At 41.3% G+C, this 22,085-nt stretch overlaps 1 protein-coding gene across 2 annotated transcripts in view; it reads left to right on the forward strand.

The window, feature by feature from the left end:
- The window catches only part of PAK3 (p21 (RAC1) activated kinase 3), a 108,794-nt gene extending 96,503 nt beyond the window's left edge, over positions 1-12,291 (forward strand). For both annotated transcript variants that reach the window (XM_029241515.1, XM_029241516.1), the window contains 2 exons: positions 7,919-8,056; positions 11,420-12,291. In XM_029241515.1, the coding sequence (XP_029097348.1) occupies positions 7,919-8,056; positions 11,420-11,509 (228 nt within the window). In that variant the 3' untranslated portion in view covers positions 11,510-12,291. The remainder of the gene's footprint in view (positions 1-7,918; positions 8,057-11,419) is intronic.
- Positions 12,292-22,085: the final 9,794 nt, after the last annotated feature.

Raw genomic sequence — 22,085 nt, forward strand, 5'->3', positions numbered from 1 at the left:
CTTTTTTTTCCCTGTACCTCCTGCTCCATTTTGCTTTCCTGCTTTTCCATCTCTCTGCCCACCCCTCCCCCACTTCCAAACCCGCTGTGGTTCTCAACCGTGGGTGTTGCTTGGGCTGCCCAGGGTGGCTTCCTGAGCACACGTAGCCTGCTCCACGTTTCCTGATAAGCACTATTAATCCTGAGAGATTAGAATGAGCATGTACACTATCAGACTCATCTGGTCTTTATTTTCTGGCAGTGGCCAGTTTCTTTTTGTTTTTTTAAAAATAAATTTATTTATTTTTTGGCCGTGTTGGGTCTGCTTTGCTGTGCGCGGGCTTTCTCTAGTTGCAGCCAGCAGGGGCTGCTCTTCGTTGCGGTGCGCGGGCTTCTCATTGTTGTGGCTTCTCTTGTTGCAGAACACGGGCTCTAGGCGCATGAGCTTCAGTAGTTGTAGCACGTGGGCTCAGTAGTTGTGGCTCGCGGGCTTCGGTAGTTGTGGCTCGCGGGCTCTAGAGCGCAGGCTCAGTAGTTGTGGCACGTGGGCTCAGTAGTTGTGGCTCGCAGGCTCTAGAGCACAGGCTCAGTAATTGTGGCACACAGGCTTAGTTGCTCCGCGGCATGTGGGATCTTCCCGGGCCAGGGCTCGAACCCATGTCCCCTGCATTGGCAGGCAGATTCTTAACCACTGCACCACCAGGGAAGCACAGTGGCCAGTTTCTTATGCTTGAAAGGAGCAGTCTAAAGCTAAGCCAAGACCTAATCAGTCAGAGGTACCTAATTACCTTTACCATCAAGCTATAAGGGAATAGATCTGTAATAGGCTCAGCAACAGCAGCGGAGCCCCCTACCCCTGTGAAGAATTTGGTGACAGATGAGAGCTACTATGCAAGACAAGTAGGGAACTAAGTTAGACCACAGTGCTTATTCAGTTATCACACTGAACCGTTGGGTTGAATAAGTCAAAATAGGGACTACAATCGTAGCTATAATATAGCAATTTCCTTTTTTGTAGATTTGGCCCCATTTACTCTCTTCTTAGAAAGAAATGTCAGGGCTTTTCATGAAATCCATAAACACATCAGAGGCAGTAATACACTCTGGCCTTTAACCTCTGAAATCCCAGGTCATGAGTAAACTAAGTCCTAAGGTGTCAAGTCACTCATTGCCAAATCTCTCCCGTAAAACACTCAAAGGTAGTTGAAAATTCCAAAATAAGAAAGGAACCAGGACAGCAGTACGTTACAGGCAACAACCAGAGGACACACTGCTTATGAACTCCCAACATATATACAGACACTGGTGAATACAATATGAAGCCTAACTGGGCACCTGCCTTTTGTTCCCCATTTCGAAGTAAGTGGGAAAACAGTTGACATCCAGGGGGGTCCATTTCCTCTGGTAGAGGCAGAGGTAGAGTTGTGCATGCTCAGTGTGCCTCATCTCTTGAAGAGACCTTGTCTGCCTCTGCTTACGAGAATTACTACCTCAGAGGCCGGGAACACTGTGAGGTGATGCCGTGCAGTGGTCAGGAGTGTGGACTCTGGGCTCACAGTCCTTGGATTCAGATATTGACTCCCTCATTGCTAGTTGTGTGATGTTGGGCAAATTATTATATTAACCCTACCTCCCTCAGTTTCTTCATTTGTCAATTGGGGATCATAATCAAGTATAACTCAGGGGGTCGTTGTATGAATCAAGTGAACTAATAGTAATCATTCAATAAATGCTAGCTAATAATATTTCCCATGAAAACCGTATTTATACAGATTAAGATATAGATGAATAGCCCTTTGTCTTATAGTTACATTGTTTGTTTTTTAATTTATTTATTTTTATTTTTGGCTGCGCGCAGGCTTTCTCTAGTTGCAGTGAGCGGGGGCTACTCTTCGTTGTGGTGCGCGGCCTTCTCACTGCCGTGGCTTCTCTTGTTGCGGAGCACGGGCTCTAGGCACGTGGGCTTCAGTAGCTGTGGCATGTGGGCTCAGTAGTTGTGGCTTCCGGGCTCTAGAGCGCAGACTCAGTAGCCGTGGTGCACGGCCTTATCTGCGGCATGTGGGATCTTCCCAGACCAGGGCTCAAACCCGTGTACCCTGCATTGGCAGGCGGATGCTTAACCACTGCGCCACCAGGGAAGCCCCAACATTGTTTGTTAAATAGATTTTTGAGGGTCAGGCTGAGAGCCTGTTCACCATGTATAACACGATTTCCATGGGAAAATGTGTTTTGAGTCCCAAATATTCAACTTAGAAAGAAATGTTCACACCACACCCTCTCCTCTTTGTAAAGGGAGTCTTTATAACAGTGCTGGGACCTCTCAGGGTTACTAACACATTTCCGTTTAAGTCTCCTGGTTTGTCTTCTAATGTCTTAACCTAAACTTTATAAACTGTTAAAATGAACTGAAGTCACAAACTGAAGTTTTTTAATTAAATGGTTAGTCCAGTTGCAAAACCACCTTAATGAAAATTTATTGGGTACATATGGATTGTTTTGGGACTTCTTTGGAGAAATGTGGTAACTTCGAAGATGACCACTTTGATCTTTTTTAACCGAGGAAATTGACAATAAGGTAAATTGAATTATTCCTCCAACTGGGTAAAGTCATTTTCTCTGAGTACTAAGGTAAATTTAGTTGCACATCAGGGGCCGCAGAAAACTGCAAAGTTTGTGTGTTATTGGCAAGTGATATAGAGTTATTAAAAATTCCGGAACACCAGAAACTTCTAGGTAATGTGTGTATCACAAAGAAGAAAGACACCATTTTCTGGCCAAAGGTTGTCTGCCTAACATTATAAATAAGGTCACAGGGCCTATGTTGCCTCACCTTAAGAATTAAACAGACCTTGTTTAATGATGTAGCTGAAGAAAAATCAAGAGCTCCTTCTCTGTTCACGATCAGTCAGAAAAGACTAAGTTGCTATGTTTCAAGTTCCAGAGAGAACGTATTGTCTCCGCTTCCTCTCTGGGTTTGCCCACAGCAGTTTACCATGTTGTGGACCTCTTTCTCCAGCTTTCCCTCTCTTTGATGTCATCCCCTTACCTACATTGCTCATGGAGCTTTCTTCCTTCTCCCACACTGAGGAGTTGGGTAGTCAGAAGTTCCCACATTCCAAGCCTGTTCAACTCAGAAAGGGTGTTTTTGTCATTCTCTGTATATCTTCTTATATGTTTACTAGTTCACTTTAGGTTCTCAGCTTTAATACTTTGTAAAGTCTGTCATATTCCCAGCTCAATTCGATTTATTTATACATTTTGGCTCTCATTTCATTTAGCAACAAAAACATTTATTGAGCACCTATTTTGAGCCAGTTGCCATAAAATCCAGAGATGATTGTGATACAATTCCTACCTTTACAGTCTAGGAAGACAGACCAGTGAACAAGTAACAAGTATTCACCCTACAATGTGAAAACAGACATATAAACAAAGGGCTGTAGTAGCTTAAAGGAGGGAAGGACTAACTCTATCTGCACGGTGACCACCATCCCAGTTTGCTTGGCACTGAGGGACATAGGACCTTCAGTAGTAAAACCCAGTCTCCATCTGGGAGCAATGGAGAAGACTTTAAAAAGGAGGTGCCATTTGAAGTAGAAATTTTAAGGCAAGTAGAAGTTTACTAGGCAGTTAAGGGAGCAGCATTTCAGGCAGATATAAAAGAGCATTTCTTACTATGGGAATGATGAACTAATTGGCATGAATAGTATGTGAGCTTTGGCCAATGTGTGTACGTATGGGGAGTTGGGGGAAGCAGGGCTCTAGGGTGAGAAGAGAACAGATGAGGACTAGAAAGGGAGGCGGGACCAAATCATGGAGGACCTTCTATGCCATGCAAAGGAATCTTTACTACGTATGGCATGCAAAGGAATCTTTACTATGTATGGCATGCAAAGGAATCTTTACTACGTATGCCATGCAAAGGAATATTTACTACGTATGCCATGCAAAGGAATCTTTACTACGTCCTGTGTTTTCAAACAACTATAGTGATCCCTTGGTTCAAATTAAACCTTGCTGGAAGCATGCATAAATAAAGAAAAAAGAAGTATTTCTCTGATTGAAACACATATGGGTGGGTGCAGGGTCCTAGAATCCCTACATCCATCTCCCTCTCCCACCTCTTTTCCCACTTAGCTGCTCTTGAGGGGAATTTTGGAGAGTCCAGTTTGAAAACCACATCTGTGGACCATAGGGAGCCACCAGAAATTGTGTTAGAGCAGAAAAATGGATGCCGTGATGAGATTAAAGATGAGATAGGTTGTTAAGGAAGATGGACTGAAGAATAAAAAGGCTTGAGTAAGAAAAAACCTATTGGGAGGCTATCGTAACAGTCTGAGGGAAGCCCAACCTTTAGCGGAGACAGTGGGAGTAGAGGAAAGTGCATGGGTATGAATGACATTTCTAAAGGTTGCATGAACAGAAGCTACTAGACTGACTAGAGTGAAGGCTGGGGGAGGGGAAGGTTTCCAGTTGAGGAAGGAGGAGAAGTCAGGTATGAATCTGGGTTTCTTACTCAAGGAGCAACCAACTGTAAAGGAAATCTCTAGTCTAATTTCTTTTTTTATTGAGGTATAGTTGATGTACGATATTATATAAGTTTCAGTTGTACAGCATAGTGATTCACAGTTTTTAACGTTTATACTCCATTTATAGTTATTATAAAGGGTTGGCTACAGTCCCCGTGCTGTACAATATAGCCTTGTTGCTTATTTACTTTATACATAGTAGTTTGTACCTCTTAACTCCCTACCCCTATCTTGCCCCTTCCCCTTCCCTCTCCCTGCTGGTAGCCACTAGTCTGTTCTCTGTGTCTGTGAGTCTGTTTCTGTTTTGTTATATACATTCATTTGTTTTATTTTTGAGATTCCACATGTAAGTGATATCGTATGGTATCTTTCTTTTTCTGATTTGCTGGGTATTATGCTAAGTGAAATAAGTCTAGTCTAATTTCTCAGCCAGCCCATTTTCTTTGAGTTTTCACTAACTCAGATAAAACCACAATGTGATAAACTCGTGCCTATACTGATTTTCCTTGATCTTTCTTCAGCTAAGACTTGACTTTGCTAGGAAAATGCTTTTTGCTGTGATTGTTGTGTTGCCTACAACTGTTTTTGTCTCTCATTAGCAGGGCAGTCAGTAGCAATTTTCTTTTTTTCAAAGATAGGACCCAGCTTACACACAAGTTCATTTTTAAGTTAACTGTTTGGAACTCAGAGTGCATTTTCCCATAGAAACGGCATTATGCATAGTGAGTACGTTCCCAGGCCAGTCCACAAAGGCCAGTTTAGCCATAATATAACTAAAAGTGTGGATCTTTGCAATAGAAATTAGTTGGAAATAATACTGTTGCAATTAAAACGAAAACAATAGTTGGAAAAGAAATCGTCTGGGTTTTTGTTTCCCTTAAGGGGTAGTACTTGATGAAAAGCAGGTTTAATCCTGCTTAGATGAAGATTGTTGTGTAAATTGGATGGCACAGCTTTTTAGATTTTATTTTTTAAAGAATTTTGGAGGGTTTTTGAGAATAATAAAAGCAGTCGCGTTGATTGTAGAAAATTTGGAAAATTGAAAAATATGTTTTAAAAAATTAAGTCACTAATAATCCTACCACCCAGAGAGAACCACTGTTAACATGTTGGGGTGTTTCCTGTCAACCTTTTTCTTAGTACGTGGATTGAAGAGAGGTGAGAAGGACTTGGGTAGAGATGTATATGTACTTGTGAGGGGCGAGATTATATGGAGTAGAATGTATTGAGCTAAGAATGGTGAAAAGAAAAAGAGAGAAAATGAAACAGTATGGCATGCGCACAGACTTAGGGAGAGTGGAAAGGGAAAAAAGAGATGTGTTTGTTTAGGACTGGGTTTGGCTACAGGGCAGAAAAAAGCCAGCAAAGGACGCAGAGTTTGGCAGAATTGTGGCCAGCTGAAATAAGAGAGTTTTAGGAGGAGCTAGCAAATGTAATTTGCAGTAACCAATTTTCTTTTAATACAGGAACAAAGATGGTTTGTGAGGACAGGTGCCTCAAGCATCAATCATTAAGCCCATTGCTTAATTGGGTGGAGTAAACCAGTTCTCAAAGTGTGGTCCTGAAACCAGCAGCTTCAGTATCACCTGGGAACTTGTTAGAATGCAAATTCTCAGGCCCCTCTGCAGATTTACTGAATCAGAAACCCTGGGGGGGTGACCCAGGAAATCTGTGTTTTAACAAGCCCTCTAGGTGATCCTGGTGCCTGCTATAAGTTGACAGCCACTGGATTAAACGGTCCTTTCTAACACTTTCTAAAGTACATCTCTGGAGGTTTCTGGAAAGGAGGAGAGATGTCCTCACCAGCTGATGAAAACTGGCCTGGGAAAGGAGTTTGATAGAAATATTTATTTATTTATTTATTTATTTTAATTTTTTTTTTTTTTTTTGCGGTACGTGGGCCTCTCACTGCTGTGGCCTCTCCCATTGCGGAGCACAGGCTCCGGACGCGCAGGCTCAGCGGCCATGGCTCACCGGCCCAGCCACTCCGCGGCACGTGGGATCTTCCCGGACCGGGGCACGAACCCGTGTCCCCTGCATTGGCAGGCGGACTCTCAACCACTGCGCCACCAGGGAAGCCCTGAAAGAAATATTTTTGATAATAATATTAGGAGCCACGGTGGAAAAGGGGGCTGATAATTTGCTGCGAAGTTCAAGCAAGTTCAAGAGGGAGCATGTCTTCATGATAGTTAGGAGTCTGGTCGCATAGGCAGGCATAACCCTGGTGGTAATACCTGCAGGAAAACTCCTATTTAGCCATCAAGACCCTGTTCAAATGCCAAGCTCCTCTGTGAAGCTTTCTCTGACCTCTGGTGTAAATTGTTTCATCCTTACATTGACTTAGCACTTTCTGTGTTTCTCTATTAGCTCTTGTCTTACTGTATGGTAGCTATCTATAAGTCTCTCTGTTTCACTAAATTGTGTCATCTTTGAAAGTAGGGCATTCTGTTATTCATCTTTGGATCTCCAGTGTTTAATATGGTACCTGATACATACTCAGTGCTCTAGAATAGTTTGCTTAGAGGAGGCATGAGGAATGGCCGGCTTTTTATGGCTGCGGAGCCTTTGAAATACGGGTTTAATTTTGTGAATTAACCATGGTTCTGGGTCCAACCCTCGGCCTGGAAGGCCAGGGCCCTTGATTCTGTCAGCACACCATGAGCTGATATCTCTCAGTGGTGGCCTTCCACAGCAAAGATCTCAGAGATATATTAGCAACTAATTATTTTACAGTAGGATACAGGATTATTAATGTCAACTTTCCTTATATTTTCTCTTATTATAGGTAGACTTTCACAGGGAACCTAATTAAAATCTATAGGGATACATCTGCCACAGGATAAAAGTACTTGAGTCCTTGGGCCCCAAGGGTTACTTCTCATCCAGGCACTGCCATCTTCTGATTCTCTGTACTTCTCTGATTGCATAACGTAGTCTGTTCATGCCTGGTCCGCTCACAAATATTCTCCAATCAAGATAAACAGTCAGTAAATTACAATCACCTTGGCAACTGTGCCTTCCAGAGGTTATACTTAGGTCGACATGATTGGATGTGTGTGTGTTTCCTCAACTCTTTAGTCACAGATTCCTTGGTTTCATTTCCTAGGTGGTTAATCACACATTCATTATATATGGATTTTTTTCTGGCTTAACTCTCATAGGGCAGCCTTATAACCTCATTTCCAAGCTTTTGGGGGTGGGGCACCTCACTGTCACCTCCGTTACTGCCAAGAGTAACCATTTCTAAATGTTACAGAAACTTTGCAGTATATGTCAGTGTCATTCTCTAAAATGGGATTTTTAAGACCCAGGATATAAACCAGAAGAAACTGGATTTGTGTCTTGTATGCCAACTCGTGATCCTAATATGTATATGCTGAATAGATTTTTCTAATGTTTTTTTTTCCATAGGCATTATATCTGATAGCCACTAATGGAACCCCAGAGCTCCAGAATCCTGAGAGACTGTCTGCTGTATTCCGTGACTTTTTAAATCGCTGTCTTGAGATGGATGTGGATAGGCGAGGATCTGCCAAGGAGCTTTTACAGGTGACAATGAAACAGGACAGTTACAAAGAGAGAGTCATTATATTGAGCTTTTCCATGTCAATGTGTGACAGTAAGAGAGCGCTATCAAAAGAGGTCTAGTTCGAGTTAGGCTCTAACGATTTGATCTGAGACCACAGGCACATAAGTATAGGCATGCATCTGATACGTGATTGATTGGCATGTTGCCTTTCTTCTGAGAACTTGGGAGTTCAATCTGTAACTCTCTTTTATTCTTCCTGGAGTCTTATTTTGCAAGGGAAATAACAATGTGAACCTCTGGTGTTGCTGTTTTGTTCTAAACTTTACTTGTGCCCCTGGATGTTGTACGCAGGTGCTCTTGGCCGGAGGTAATTGTCTACATAACTATGCAATTATTTCCATGGCATCTGCTACTCTAATGCTTTACTGGTCAAAGCCCCTTTGCTTGTGATGCCAAATGGCAGGCACCTGCTTGCCTGGGTGAGTACCATCCAGTGGTGAGTGCCTCTGTAACCATTTGTCCTTTTCATGGCTCTCAGGGATTAGTATACATGATGGTAATTAGTACCTACTTTATACCAAATTCTTTACAAACGTTATCTCACTTAATTCTTACAACTCTCTAGGATAGGTGTTATTATCCCCGTTGCAGATGTAGAAATTAGAACTCACACAGCTATTGAGTGGCAGAACGTGGATTTGAGCCCTGAATTGTCTGACTTTCTTCCACACAAACCAATTTAGAGGGAAAAAATGCATTTATATTGATAAAGCAATGCATGCCCAGGATTACACATATAGCTTCACTGCTGGGGACTGACTGTTCCTTGGGGAACAAGATAAAGATCTGTAATTGCCAAGAAAAGTGATTGCTTGTCCTCCCTGACTTTGAACACATAATCCAGTTAAACAAAAGGCATAACTCTTGGTCATGCAGAGTGTTATTAACCATAGAGTCAGTCTGTTTTAGGCCAAACAACAAACAGTTCCTGTTGCTTCTGAACTCCCTCCAGAGACAGCCACACCCACGCGAAAATATCCCATCCCAACCCAAATCATATCTGGGATAAACCAATTTGGAGGAATTGGGGAAGCTACCCCTTGTCTTCTCTGCTACCTGTGAGCGTTTCACAGGCTGTCATGGGGCCCGAAAATGTCAGATCTGAAATAGCCCTTTATTAATCCTCCCATTAATACAGCCTCAAATTATAGATGAAAAACTCGAACTTTTGAATGCTTCTTTTCCACATCTTTTCACCCCTCCCACCACCCGACATACACATCCTGGTACACACTCCTATCATGTCTTCTTCCAAGGATGAGTGAAGATACAGGTTCTCTGAAGGTAGCTATACAGTTATGTAGGTAATTGAATCAATTATCTAGTTAATTCCTTCCCCAAAAATACTTTTATCTGAAGCAGTCAGATTTCTGATGCAAAATGATATTTTGAGAAAACTGAAGACATTGTTTGTTGCATCTTCTCGTTTTACACATATAGGCTATAATCTGTATATCACCTTAAGTCCATATAACTCCATTCTCTGACTCTAGCCCATTTTAGAGGTTAGAAAGGAGAGAGATACATGGCATTCACACCACTGGAAGGCTTGAGAAAAGACAGAAGTAAGTGGATTTTTATGGAGCAACTTCTATTTGCAGGGCTTAAGTGCAGTGGGTGATACAAATCTGTTAAAGGCATGATTCCTACTCTTCAGAAGTTCACCGTCTCCTTAGGAACATGAAAAAAATGCAAGATTGTTTAGCGACTCAGTCAACCCGAGGCCGTTTAAACAGTAAATGTCACGGTTGATTAGAGACGTACTTCTATGGGCTATGGCATTCAGAAAATGTCCGCAAAAAGGAAAGAGTTCGGCTGGGCCTTGAAAGACAGATCAGTTTTAGATAGTTTGAGGGGAAAGGGGGAAGGAATTTCAGATGGAAGGATTATCGCATGACCAAAGGCATGTAGGCAGGGTTCAAGGGAACAGAAACTAGATGGTGTAGCTGAAGTAAAGAGTTCCAGTAAGGAAAGCCGCAGGAGACAGGACGTAGAGAGCCTTGAACACCAGGCTAAAGGGTAGGGGCTGTAGGCAGTGGGGAAACACTGAAGATATCTGAGGGACACAGCTGATGAAAGCTTTGTTCAGGAAGATGAATCTTGTGGTATGCAAGAAGAATTAGCAATAGAAAAAAATGGAGGCAGGAAGATAGGGGGGTTATTGTTATAATTTAGGATTAAGTTGATTAGGCCTAGGGAAAGCAAGAGATAATTGTAAAAGGCATTGAAAAGGAAGCGCTTGGTAACTGATTGCATGTAGAACATAAGGGAGAGGAACACAAAAGTGACCTACCTTAGAATATCAAACCAGTGGTAGAGTTCAGCAAAAGCAGAAGTGATAGAGGATAATACTACAGTGGCTAACACTGATTGGCTTCAATGTAGCTTACGAGGAACTGTCACTTACCTCATTTAACCATTGTGATAAGCAAAGGAGAGGATTGAACCTAGGTGCTCTGACTCCAAAGCCCCTGTAGCTTACATCACACAAGAGTACCCTGTTTGGTAGATTTGAACATACATTTTTAAATGTTGAGTTCAAGGTGGCAGAAGGACATTCAAAAGGAAATATCCAGCAGGCAATTGGAGAAATAGGACCAGAATTCAGGAAAGACATCAGGTGACACAGTGGACATTTGGGAGTCATCTCCATAAAGCTTGATGAGAGGTTGGAACCATGAAAAGGAATGAGCTCTCCAAGGAATTAAATTAGAAAAAGAAGGTGATGAGAGTCAAGTTCTGGGAGGTGGGAAGAGGAAGTGAAATCAGGGAGGAAGATAGAAAGGGAGGGAGTAGTCAGTGAGCATGTGTGTGGAAGAGAATCGAGACAGTAGAATGTCACAGGCCCCCAAAGAGAACATCTCAAAGAAGAAAGGGATATTCACTTGTTTGAAGCACTGCAGAGGGGCCAAAAAAGAAATGGTGGAGACACACTATTGGGTTTAGCAGTTAGCGGGCCATTGATTTCAGGGTCAAGGTCTTGAGTGGTCAACAGAATACACTTTTTTAAGGATGAGGGCTGCTCCAGATAAATTCATCGATTTAAGAAAATCAGAAAGTTAGACTTGCAAACACAGCGAGATTTTACAAGACCCCTACTCTGAATTTCTAGCTCTGCCAGTCAGCTTCTAGAAGATTTCATGACACCGAAGACCAAAAACATCTGAAGGACAAAAGCTGGCACTATTTTTTAAATGATGTTTAATTGGATCCACAAAATACATCTTAATGAAAAAAAAAAGACTCCTTGAAAGTGTAAAGTAATATGCTGGTTGGAGGAAAGAATTCTAGTAATTCCTCTTTTGTTTTTTTTCCTTTTGCAGCATCCATTTTTAAAATTAGCCAAGCCTCTCTCCAGCCTGACTCCTCTGATTATCGCTGCAAAGGAAGCGATTAAGAACAGCAGCCGCTAGGACTGCAAGCCTTACCCCACACCATCTCCTTCATGAGTAAGACTAAAATAAAACTCCACTGCAGGAAAGATGGAAGAAAAGACAGTTGAATGGGGTGGGGATTCTTTAACTTTCAAATGAATAGAAACTTCTTATAAGCCTTTTTCCTACTCCCTCAGATTATGTAATTTATTTGTAAGCCTGAATCGCAGCCCAAACAGGGCAGCAATGTCGAAGTGGCCGTAAAGTGGTCACTTCTACCGTGAAGCGAAAGAGCCAGTAGTGAATCCCCTCATTTTGTGCATTCACTTTGAAGAAAAAAGATTTCTCAAAGATGCACACTCCCTCTTCATAGTGTTGTGTTTGTTTTTAAGTTAGAGAGTAGTCCCTCTTGCATTCGAACCTCCTTCAAAACTCCTTACCCAATGTGATGTTTTTCACTTGCATTGTCATTAGATGTCCAGAAAAAAAAAAAGATGTCAAAACGTTTTTTTTAAAAAAAAAAAGAAAGTAAAAAACAAACAAACAAAAAAAAAACAAAAACAAAAAAAAAAACAAAAAAAAAATAACCCAGAGCAAGTACTGTGTGAACATGTGGAAGTCCATGCCCTAATAGAGTTGAAATTTTTTATTCTTCTTCTGTAGTGGTGGCTCGGTTTGTGTACCTGTTTTTCTGCATTTGTATTGGAAAAGGTTTCTTTTACGACATTTTCCAAAAGCAGAGAGGAATATGTGTGTTCAGGAAGGGCTTTTAAAAACTCTATGTCTAAAAGTTCAAATGGTGAAATCTTATCACATTTTCATGATGATGCTTAAGAGGTAGTTGATTTATCATTTGTATAAACCAGCTCGTTCATCTTCATGATACCTGAAAAAAGACACACCAAAACTATGGTACTCCAGTTGGGTGAGTCCAGGTCTGAAACCTAGGAAATCCTGATAGGAGAAACCATACTTAAACAAAGACGGGACTTTCTCCAAGAGCCCAAAGGGAGATAATATAAGCATGCAATACTGAAATCCTTGTTGGACAGTGAACAAAGATAACAATACCTAATTTAATCCTGTCTTGTCCTTGTGGAATGTAGGTAACTGTAAAATAGGCACAACAGGAGGAAACAGACCCATTAACCAACATTTGCTGCTGGTAAAAATTATTTATCTTGACAATTTATAACGTTAAAATTGTTTTTAAAGATCTGGAGAACAGAAATATTGTAAGCACTCAACTCTGTAAGAAATGGGAGGTCAGTGAAAACTACATCCCAGTCAACATTAGGCTCTAAGTACTTGTTGCCATTTTCCCTATGTATCACCAATTTCTGTTTCTGGATATGGTGTGTTCATACTTAGCCCTTTGGGCTTTTGAATTTTAAAAACATGTTTGTAAAGATCTTGAAGTTCTCCAGTGAAAAGCATTTGGGTTTGCAATCATATACCCCAAGAAATATCAGTCCAACTGAATTCCTTTTGTGGCTTGGGGAAAATATGAAAATTTGACTAGTATTTCACCGTGTATCGATTTATGAGAAATTCAACAGTTGCCACTTCCTGAATCTTCTGAGCGTAGAAAAATATCTGGAGGGTGTCTGCGTAGAAAAGGATATGCTTCTCTTTCGAGTGTATTGTCAATTTTATAAATTCTGCATAGTTGTTTCTCTAAGCCTTTGAAAAGCTAGCAGTTTGTGCAGTAGAAGGCTTCTTGATTTGTAGTATGTCAAGAATCTGAATAGAACCTATCTACATCCAGCGAGAGGGAAAGAGATCAATGCCATGGGCCTCTCTCCTTCTCTGCCGAGGCACATCCATCGATATAATCATCTATCCATTCCTTAAAACGAAAGCACTTTCTTTAGAGAGTTTCTGCTAACCATATAGTGCACGTGTTTATGTTTAGGAGATGACACCACTGGTGGATTTCCTATTGTCTTCTTTGACTATGAAATTTGGGAGGGGCTTGACCCCCCGGCCCCGAAAATGTCCACAGTGGGATAAAACAACAAACATGAAAAGATCAAATGGTAATATTAATTTGAAGCATACTATGTTATACTTCACAAAAACGTGGCTGGGCCTGAAAATTTTAATGCCACACTGTTTTAATGAGAGAGAGAGAGAGAGAGAGAGATGAGAGAAGCCTTAATTTTGATTTCATTTAAAATTAAGTATTTTTTTAAATTTTTCATTCATAGTGCCAGGGAATTCAGTGAAATAATACCTGGGATGCAAATAGAATTCAGTATATTGATAACTATACCCTGCCAGGGGAGAAAGCCCCAAACCTGGTTGGGAAGCCCTAGTTATCTGTTAGCATCCCTTACATGTCATGAAGGCCTTTTTTTGGTGGGGGGAGACCTGGACCAGTGACCCTTCAGGTTACTGTAGGCGGAGAAATGGCTGCTCTTTTATGCTTTCAATTCAGCATATCAACAACAAGGAGCCTGGTACTACTTCACCACAGCCCGTTATACCAAGATTTTATGGTAATATAATCCCAGGAGGCTTTACTCTTACAAACTTAGATCTATGTAAATTTTAAAATGAGAACAGCTTCTAAAGACCCTTCCCCGCGTTGGAGAGTTATGTATATTTCTAATAAGTATTAGGAAGAAGCTGCTTCTCCTGCCAAAATGATGCTGAAGGACTCCAGGTGGTTAATAGTTTATTCCCTCTCCCTGCATTTTTGTTTTTAGCTCATCTTGACACAGGTGAGTCTATCCAGATCTTTGAAGTCGCTCGTGTGCCCTGAGATAATAAGGGCACATCGTCGAATGTCGATTCCAAAATGTCCTGAGATAGGGATAGGGCAGTGGGAAAGTCAGGGAAGGGTGAGAAGCACAGTAGAGATTATTTATTTAAGAAAGAAAAGAACATTAATGTTGTAGCAAGGATCCGGTACGTTGTCATAATCCCCTCAAATCAGTCACCATGTTGGGTAATGACTTCGTTCTTGCTGATCTCGTCTGTGTGTCATTGTAAATATTTGTGTGTCTGTGTTCCATTTTGGCTACTGGATGGCCAAGTCATGTAAGAAGATTTAAGTCAAGTATTTATTCTTTAATTGTGTCATTCAGATTTCTTTCAGGCTTGTGAATTGCACCCCAATGTTTGAGTTTAACCGCCTGATCCCCACATCTTTCCCTCCCCTGTGAAGCACATTCCATTGCTAAAAGAAAGAAATATGAAATTGCTTCATGTCATCTGTATAACTGTTTTGATAGTTTGAGATGTTTGTCTATAAAGGATATTTCTCAGCTCAAAGATCGTGTAAATAATTATATTCCTTTGCTCAGTGGGTTGTTTATTTCTAATGAGGCTGCCAGTTCTCAGAGAGAATCGATAAAATCACCTTTAAATAACATAAACAGGGAGAACAACCATGTAAAAATAAGTGTGCATATGGGCAAAGGCTGGGAACACAGACAATTGAAATCAGTTGTGTTAGGGTGGCGGGATTATGTGGAATTTTTTTTTCTTTTTAAAATTTTCTTTGATATTGTTCTAATGTTGCTTTATAATAAACATCAGAAAGGGAACTATAGAAACATAGAAAAGACGCCAGAAGCAGATGCCTTCTGGCCAGAGCCCAGAGCATGCAGGGCACAGATATTTGCTAGTTACAATTATTCCATAGGCTTTATACTTGCCTGGGTGCTGAGGTTGGCACACGCTTGGGTATGGCACGTGCTTTCTTAGGGGACTATTTTCTACAAGTTAAAGCTAGGGAGCTGTCACTATTAGTACTCCAAACGGGTCCTTCTGCTTTCAAACTGGGTGCCCCTCTCCACTTTAGTGTGGCCTTGAGGTTTCTGCTTTGGTTACTTTAGACTGGAGGGGTGACCTTTGATCAGCCCCCTTGATAACATCTGTTTCAAGTCATCTGTTTCAAGTATCGCCTTTCTGGATCACTTTAGCAGATTTTCAGGTTGAATCTTGGAAGGACAGAAGGATAAAATCCCCAGCTCCCACCATTTCCTTTTCCAACAGGATACACTATCATTCAGGTAGGATTTTCTTTTAATGAACAGTAGGCAAGTCCCATTGATTTCAGTAGAAGTTATGACTTGAGCTTAAAAGCTGACTGAAAACATTAAGACAAATATTTAGAACTGCCCTTGCCTATTGGCATTCAGTCATACTCCTTTTAGCTTTGGCCTGAGATGGCAGCCTCTATGTACTTTCTGTCCGGCCTGATTATAGGTTGTATGCAGTAACTACTGTCATTTTTAAACAGAAAAGGGGAGACTATCTACCCAAAGAGAGGAATTTCCTTCTAACTCACCAAAGAAATTGTAGGTGAGGACTTTTATAATGCAGTAGTGGCCTCAGGTGTTAGTTTCACCAAGCGCAGACCTTATATCTAGAGAACCCACAGGCTTTTCTTTGGCCATTCTCAACATATAATCTACTTATGAGAGTCTTAACCCTGCCCTGCCCTGCCCCTTTTAACCTCATGGTCCTTTTCTTAGCTACTTGCAGTTAATATTCGGTTAAACAAAGGCATGGCCAGTGATGCAAGCTACTCCCAGTCTCTGAGAAAGAGAACTGAAATTCAGCATTTGTAAATTGACAGTCTAACAGACCCGGGATTTTGAGTGAACTTAACACACAATTCTGAACATGTATTTGCATGTGGATTGGGAAGGAAATAAATGGGACCTTGGAAATAATGGGACTATTTTTCCTAAGAAAGAATTTTTTCATCAAAAATGTGTTTCTGATAGAATCTTTCTGTTGGTCAGCTTTAATTTTTTTCCACTCCTTTTCTGATCCCACACTCCTTTAGGAACCAAATGAATATAACCCGACTCCTCATTCATCGGGGATGTCTGTTTAATATTAAACAATATCTAACTGACTCTGCAAATGCGGGAACTGAGATAATCACTTCCATGTGCACATTTCTGTGTTCAAGTAGACAATAATAGCGAGGAGCATTTACTGCCACACTTGCAATATAAACTTACAGAAGCCAGTTAGTGCCCTCAGAGTCTCCTTTGGAAGCTGCCATCAGGCGAATGCTATCCCATAATACCAGTAGAAGGCAGGTACCGTGTTCACCTGATTTAGGACCTACGAGGAAATCAACAGCAATTAGAGAGAATCAGTCAGATGTAGTGGAAAAAGTACTAGCCTAGAAGTAAGGATACCTGGATTCTAATAAAGGCTCTATTCCTAACTTTACTATGTGACCCTGGGCAAGTCGCTTAACCATGTTATGGCTGTTTCCTTATCTATAAAATAAGGGTATTGGACTAGATCTCCAAGGCTTTCCAAAAGCTACAACATTCTGTGGTACTGTAGATTGCCTTGCTAATTCATCCTGCTAAAGTAATGGCAAATACCACATGCTTCAGCCTGGGTCTCTTATGTTGCAGTTAAACAATAGAACTATGTAAGATGATGCCAAAAAAAAGAAAAAGAAAAACGCTCGAACAAATGAAGTGAATAATGCTAGGGAATGTTGACAAAACTTGTGGCACCCTTCCAATTCCTTCACAGTTGTTTCGTTTTTGTTCTAATGTTCCTTTTCTGTTGCATATTCCCAGTTTTCATCTTCCATACACTCTGTATGTAAAGTCTGGTTTTCATTAAGCTGTGGCCAGTATTTGCTACTAGAACAGAAATACACTGTCACACTTGCTAGAATAGAACTGTACTCGGGCCTCTTCTTTCCTACGAAGTGGTGTTGGGCTTTATAGAGTTTACTTCATAAATGGCACAAATCAGAACCCATGCATTTTAATGGCTGGGACTACTGAGTGGGCCTAAGCATTTGCAGGTTGCAGAGAGAAAAAGGCAAAAGTGATTACATGCTATTAGCATTAAGGAGTGTTGGCAAATCCACTTGTTGGGAACCAAAGATAGCATTTCTGGTGACAACTCCCACAGGGATTGGCCAGTTGAGTGAGTATGCTACTGGAAAGAGGATAAACTGGTAGTGGACAGTCCCAATGCCCTGAACACAGCAGTGCCAACCAGCCCTGAGTGTGAAATTCAAGTTCGGTGTGTGTGCTTGTGTGCGGTGTGTTTTATGGACCCGCATATACTATATTCATTAGTGATGATAAGACCTTTCACAGAATTCTGTAACCATTAGTGGGTTGAGTTTTAAATCTCAGTACATCAGCAAGGAAGAGACAGATCACAGGGTAGTGATGGCTACTGGGATTATACCCATAATATCCAGACAAAACAAGTTAAGGAGGATCTACATTTTCATTGTTTATCAGAATTGTTTCTCATTTGGCTGTGCTTTACTTTTGTTAAAATGTGTTATCTGTAAACCCATGTGTAGTGAACTTCTTATGTAACTTTGGATTAAAGGTATTTATGGTCTTTCTGTTTGATTTTTAAGTAAGTTATTTCTTTTGTAAACCTGCTGATGGTATGGTTCCATCCTTCTGACCTCAGCTTCCGACCTTTTTAAGGACTTTTGTTTCCAATATTGTTATTTTAAATTGTGGTTGAAGCAATAGAAAATTGAAATATGGATTGTGCATGACTGTGTCTTGAGTGTAAAAATATTGCAGTTTGAAACTTGGACCTAAAGTATTGCAAATAAAAATGACAAACATCACTGAGCTGGTGCTTCTCTCTTCTGTCACCTTTCCACACACCCCCCCCCCTTGGCACTGGCATTTACCCGCTTCACGGGTTGGAGGGTAGCATTCTCCCGCAGGTATCAAGACAGGGAAACGTCCAGCCTTGTAAGCAATATGGGAAATGTCCTGCAGATCCTACCACTAAATAACTCAGGCCCAGAGTCTCCATCTGATTTTTACATAGAATAGCTCAGAGAGACAGATGTGGAAACTCAATGCAGGGCAAAAGGTAGATGAAGGGAAACTGCCGAAAGAAACCATATGTAATAAATAATTTGTTTTTGCTCATCTTTCTGCTTGGAAAATTCTGAACAAGTAAAGCCATGTCCATAATGTTTAGTTTTTATCTTACATGTAGAAATCAAGGGCCACAGTTCACAGGAGAAGTTCCAAAACCATGTTACTGAGAACATTCATTCATTCATTCACTCTTTCATTCAAAAAGGATTTATTGAGCTCCTGCTGTATGTCAGGCCCTGTGGACTTTTCTGAGAAAGATAACTTTTCTTTTAAAAACAACCTCCAAGTGTGACTAAATGACAGTAAAGTTCATTGAAAGCAGCTAAATGAACATATTGGAGTCAGGTTTGTCAGAAACTGAGTCCTCCCGACAAGCTAAAAACACCAGGGGTTTAGCAACCTGGAGGTTTGTTACCCTGGTAGTACTTGTACAGTGGGGCTAGTGTTCCTTCTGGAGCTTGTGTATATAATTTGATACCTTTGTGTAAGTGGATACCCAGTGGTACTATATTTCCTTCGAACGTTTTATATATCTTACCAAATGCGATTTGGTTGTTTTCAGTTCACTGGATTTACACGCAAGCTTTATTTCTCTCACCGACTCTCTCCATGTTGAAAGCAAAAGAGACGTTTCTGTACATGTGAATGGGCAATTAAGCGAGAATCCCAGTCGTTAGCCTTTAGCCAAGCTCTCTACTGCCCATGCGCATGAATTCCTATGTTGCCTCTCCCACTATTAGCCTCATGGCCTTCCAACTTGGATTGACAGATTTCCTCCATTTTTCTATCCCTATTAAAGTAGAAATACTTTTTACGTGTTAGCAGGTTGGCAGTATCTTCCATCAGAAGAGAACATTTCAAAGGCATTTCCCGTTGTCACAACAACTTAGAGGAACAGGGTCCCAAACGATGATAAATGTCTTACTCTGCAGCTCAGCCCTACTAGCTCAGTTGCTGGAACTCTAGCCTCATCTAAGTCCCTGACCTCCTAGTGAAGGGGGAGGGGTAATACCGGCAGTTGCTCCCACACTGTGGGTGTTCTCTACATCCCACGCAGCCCTGGCCTCCAGACACCTGGGTGGTATCTGGTGGCTTTCCACATACCTGCGTCAAGCACCACTGCTGTCACTGCCTTCTGCTAATCCTGTACCAATGCCACTTTCCCGTTGCTACTGTGCTTGCCACTCTGCTGATCTATATCTTCAATAGCCACACCAGTCCCTGGTGCTAGGAGCCTCTGGGGAGGGCACTGGGGTGACTCATCCACTTACTTGCGGTTTCATAGCAGATTGCTTTTTACTGGGTTTCCTTTTTTTAATTTTTATTGAAATATAGTTGATTTACAATGTTGTGTTAGTTTCAGGTGTACAGCAAAGTGATTCAGATATATATATATATATATATATATTATATATACATATATTCTTTTTTTTACATTCTCTTTCAATATAGGTCATTACAAGATACTGAGTATAGTTCCCTGTGCTATACAGTAGGTCCTTATTGGTTATCTATTTTATAACTTGTTTTCTTTTCTATACCTGACAGCAGAAGCCCTTCCCATGAAATCAACTGATTCTGCTACATCTTCGGACCCCTTTGGGTGGTTCTTTTTCCATTTCTGGCACCTCACTGAACCAGGGAACAAGTCTGGACTTCGTTTCCCCCCTCCCTTCTTGGGGCTCATCAGGTCAACCTGTGCATAGCCTGGCCCCTTTCAGGCCCACCACCTTCCATGGAAGTTAATTCACAGCATCTGCTGGAGACATTCCTTTATAAATTCACCATTTTCTTCCAAGCAGCCCTCCTTGGGATAAAAAGGAAATTGGCAGTTTGGTTCCATTCTACGTGTACTTTAATGTTTTCACTAGAGTACCCTCGTCCTGTTTCCTAGGGATATACATTCCCACAAAGTATGAAGCAACAGGCTCTGTTACCATTGGGGGAAAATGGGTAGAGCGTGCATAGGAATCTCTCTGTTTTAGTTCTTACAACTCCACGTGGATCTGCAATTACCTCAAAGTTTCCAACAAGAAAAGCTACAAACTGCATGATACCTCCCCCGTGACATTTCAGAGGTCATGGCAAGGAGATAGGATGCAGGCTGGATATCATGTCCCAATCCATTTCCGCCACCAGCTGCTAATTACCTTGGTATCAAGAAGTTCCTCCCTAACTTAATTCCACCTGTCGCTAGTCCTGCCCACCTGAGGTAGTGAGAATTCCCAGTTTCTCTTCAGGCACTTCCGAGGCCTCCCTGGGGAAGCAGGGAACTCAAATCTAATTGCCTATGAGTTCTTCCCTGTGAGCATGGGTTGACCGGCTCCTCAGCCTACGGTGTCCCACGAGAACAAAATTCATAATGAGAAACTTTTAATTCTACAACAAGTAAAACTGAATTGCTGTGCTTTAAAATACAGGATGGGAATGTTATGTTCCAACAGTGTTATAGGACAGAATAAACCTCTTGATGTTCAACCACAATAAATCTCTTGATGTGTCCTGAAACCCTGCTGTAGGCACAAATGAGAAGCCCTGCTATGTTCCCCACAGACTTTAGGTGGTTAAAATCTCCTTCATATTTAAGTGGCTGTGTGACATAATTCCTAAAAAATTTGAATCTCACTTGAATGAGATACAGTTATTCCTCTAGCTATTCAAGTAGAGAGAAGGGATTACCAAAGTAGTCCCCTTCAGGACGATCTTAATCTCTGGTCATATTGGTCCATTGCTACCTTCAGCAATGATTGTTCTTCTAATTTGGGGTGTATTGTGTTTGGGAAGGTGTTTTTCACCTGAAGCACAAGTGCGTATGTCCTAATCTGCTTTCGGGGTATTCCTAGCATAAGACTTGACTGTGGAAAAGACAATGTTGTCCCAGTTTGCAATATAGCCTTCTAAATCCTTTGGATAAATACCGTCTAGATTCCATACGTTATCATCAATCTCACCAACACGTCTAGCATCAAAATGATGCGGCTACCACACAGTGTGCAGACCCACGTTACCAAATCCCGAACAATAAAGGTTTTATCTGCCACACTGGGAGGTAATCTATCTCAAGAGGTTCATGTAAGGAGCTACATTCATGAATTTTTAAAATTCCATTGAAGATGCCTCTCCCGTGACAGAGTTACATGGATGTTACCTACAGTGACGTGTTTATTGATGACACAGGCGTGTGTATTAATATCAGAGTAGCCTATGGTACCAGGATAAATATCTGGAATCTAAAACATTTCCCTTTCGTAAGATGATGCTCATAAGAGGATCAAAAACATCAATTCCAGAATCAGTGAAACTCTTTTTGTTTAGCTCCACGGTACACTCCTATGATCTTTTCTAACTCATTGTCTGTATCATTTTGAGGGTTATTAACACCTACCTTAAGCCCTCCTTCAAACTGTGTATGGATCATAGCATTTTATAGGTTATTAAAGAAGTCAAAACCTTGATGTCATCTGCACTAACATCTGCACTATAAACGATGCATTGTTGGCTGTGCTGGGCCTTTGCACTCTCTATGACCTTCTAGGAATCACTGTTCCTCAGATGGGAAAGCTGAGGCTCAACACATGGCCACAGGCTTAATGATCCATAAGATGCCACGTGCCCACTTTAGTTTGCCTCACTTTCTCAGGTCTTCAGGTTTTCCACCATCTTTTCTTTCACCATCTTGGCCTCACAATCAGAGGCTCCACACCACACACACACACACACACACACACTATAATGAATAATTCCCAATCACA

Source organism: Monodon monoceros, unplaced genomic scaffold (genome assembly GCF_005190385.1).
Source record: "Monodon monoceros isolate NGI ecotype Baffin Bay Population unplaced genomic scaffold, NGI_Narwhal_1 Super_Scaffold_22, whole genome shotgun sequence".
Taxonomy (NCBI): Eukaryota; Metazoa; Chordata; class Mammalia; order Artiodactyla; family Monodontidae; genus Monodon; species Monodon monoceros.